This window comes from Cyprinodon variegatus, unplaced genomic scaffold, assembly GCF_000732505.1.
Source record: "Cyprinodon variegatus isolate N-32 unplaced genomic scaffold, C_variegatus-1.0 Scaffold1901, whole genome shotgun sequence".
In the NCBI taxonomy this organism is placed as follows: domain Eukaryota; kingdom Metazoa; phylum Chordata; class Actinopteri; order Cyprinodontiformes; family Cyprinodontidae; genus Cyprinodon; species Cyprinodon variegatus.
The window spans coordinates 36,643-38,332 of NW_015152354.1; the positions used below are offsets into that span (position 1 = coordinate 36,643).

The window sequence follows — 1,690 nt, forward strand, 5'->3', positions numbered from 1 at the left end:
TAAGCCTATAGCAGCAGAACTATAGAGATAGAATAGAGATAGAATGAAGCAGAATGATGAAAAAGGGGTCCCTATGTCCTCCAGCAGTCTAAGCCTATAGCAGCAGAACTATAGAGATAGAATAGAGATAGAATGAAGCAGAATGATGAAAAAGGGGTCCCCATTTGTTTATATTTGTTTGTTTGAAAAATAGTTTTAACCCAAACAAATAAGATTCAAATAGTGCGACTGTATAAAAACAGCTTATAACTGTTGATGATATCCAGACTAATACTAATATTTATACACCAGCTTCTTATTTTCATGAAGAAACAATCCTGAATTGCTCAGTTTAGGACGTAGCATTAGCTCAATAGCTAAGATTCTCAGTCATCCAGGTCAGAGTCATTCCAAAGAGTTTAAAAATCAATCATCTGGACTTTGTTTCCAAGTCTGAAGACGTTTCTCTTCCATCCAGGATGATTTTTCAGTTCAAAATGTCAGAAATAGCGTTTAGTTCCAGGTTTTATCCAGCAGCCCAACAAAGCCTGGTTTTAGCTTCTTTTGAGGACCAGAATGTTCACATTTTGGACAAAGAAGTCAGATGGCTATAGAGGGGCGTGAACGAAGCCATCTATGTTATAAAAGAAAAAGCTTAAACAGAGGGGGGGGTGGAGTTCCTCCAATGCAGCGATAGAGTTGATTCCTTCCCGCTATCATCGAGGCTCCAACCCCTTTAAAGGAGAACAAAAGACCTCACCTGTTCAGCCAGGCCAACTATTCCCTCTAACGACCTCCCTTTCAGAGACATAGACAGGAATGGAGCATTGCAGGGCATTTTAAATTGAAAAAGATTCTGGATGGAAGAGAAACGTCTTCAAACGAGGAAACAAAGTCCAGAGGATTGATTTTAACTTTTTTGGAAGGTAAACTGGTGAGTTTTTCTCAGGATGTGGAAGATCTCAATAAGCAGGTTATCTTAGTGCATCTTTATTTTAACCTTATTTCCTGACTGCCTCTGAATGTGTTTCATTAGTCCGTCAGTCACCAGTGGTCCCAGTAGAAACCAGTCTGTTTAGAATCTGTTAGACCAGTGGCACTAAACTCTAAGGTAATAAAACCAGTAACGTCTCTGTTTGCAGACGACCTCCTTTCCGCCCGAGTCGACCTCCGGTTCCCCCGAAGTTTGAGTCGTCGCCTCCTCTTTAACCTTAGAGAGGCTCTGATTGGCCGATGGGCTGGAAGACGATGGTGAAGATCGTTAGTTCGGTTCCAAAGGACCCGACGATGCTGGATCTCAGTGCCTTGCTCAGCAGCATCTCTGCACAGACGACGCAAATATTTGGGAATCGCCCTGTAGCGCCTCCTGCTGGAACTACGGGGTTCAGTGCCTTGCTCAGAGAGAGTGGACAGGAATCACACCTGGGATCAAAGAGTCAGAGGAGACCAGATCCAACCCCCCCGGCCGTCCTCTGCGGGTCGGATGGAATCATCACATTCTCACTAAACTTTATCTTCTGGTGAAACCAGGAGGAAAACCTGACAATCTGTCGGTCGTCTGTAGATCTGAAGAACGTTTATAGTTAAAGTTTTATTAAAGAAATGTAGAGAAAATATTTCAGAGGTGACTTCTTTAGGAATAAAATATTCTACTCATTTCTTCTTCTTGTCTTCAGTCTGTAGCTCCTCCCACAGCGCCACCTGGAGGTGA

General features: G+C 42.8%; 1 protein-coding gene across 1 annotated transcript in view; it reads left to right on the forward strand.

Annotated features, from left to right (window-relative positions):
- The window catches only part of LOC107104824 (disintegrin and metalloproteinase domain-containing protein 15-like), a gene marked incomplete at its 5' end in the record, with an annotated part of 37,626 nt that extends 36,123 nt beyond the window's left edge, over nucleotides 1-1,503 (forward strand). The window contains one exon of the mRNA XM_015404934.1: nucleotides 1,195-1,503. Coding sequence (XP_015260420.1) covers nucleotides 1,195-1,503 — 309 coding nt within the window. The remainder of the gene's footprint in view (nucleotides 1-1,194) is intronic.
- Nucleotides 1,504-1,690: the final 187 nt, after the last annotated feature.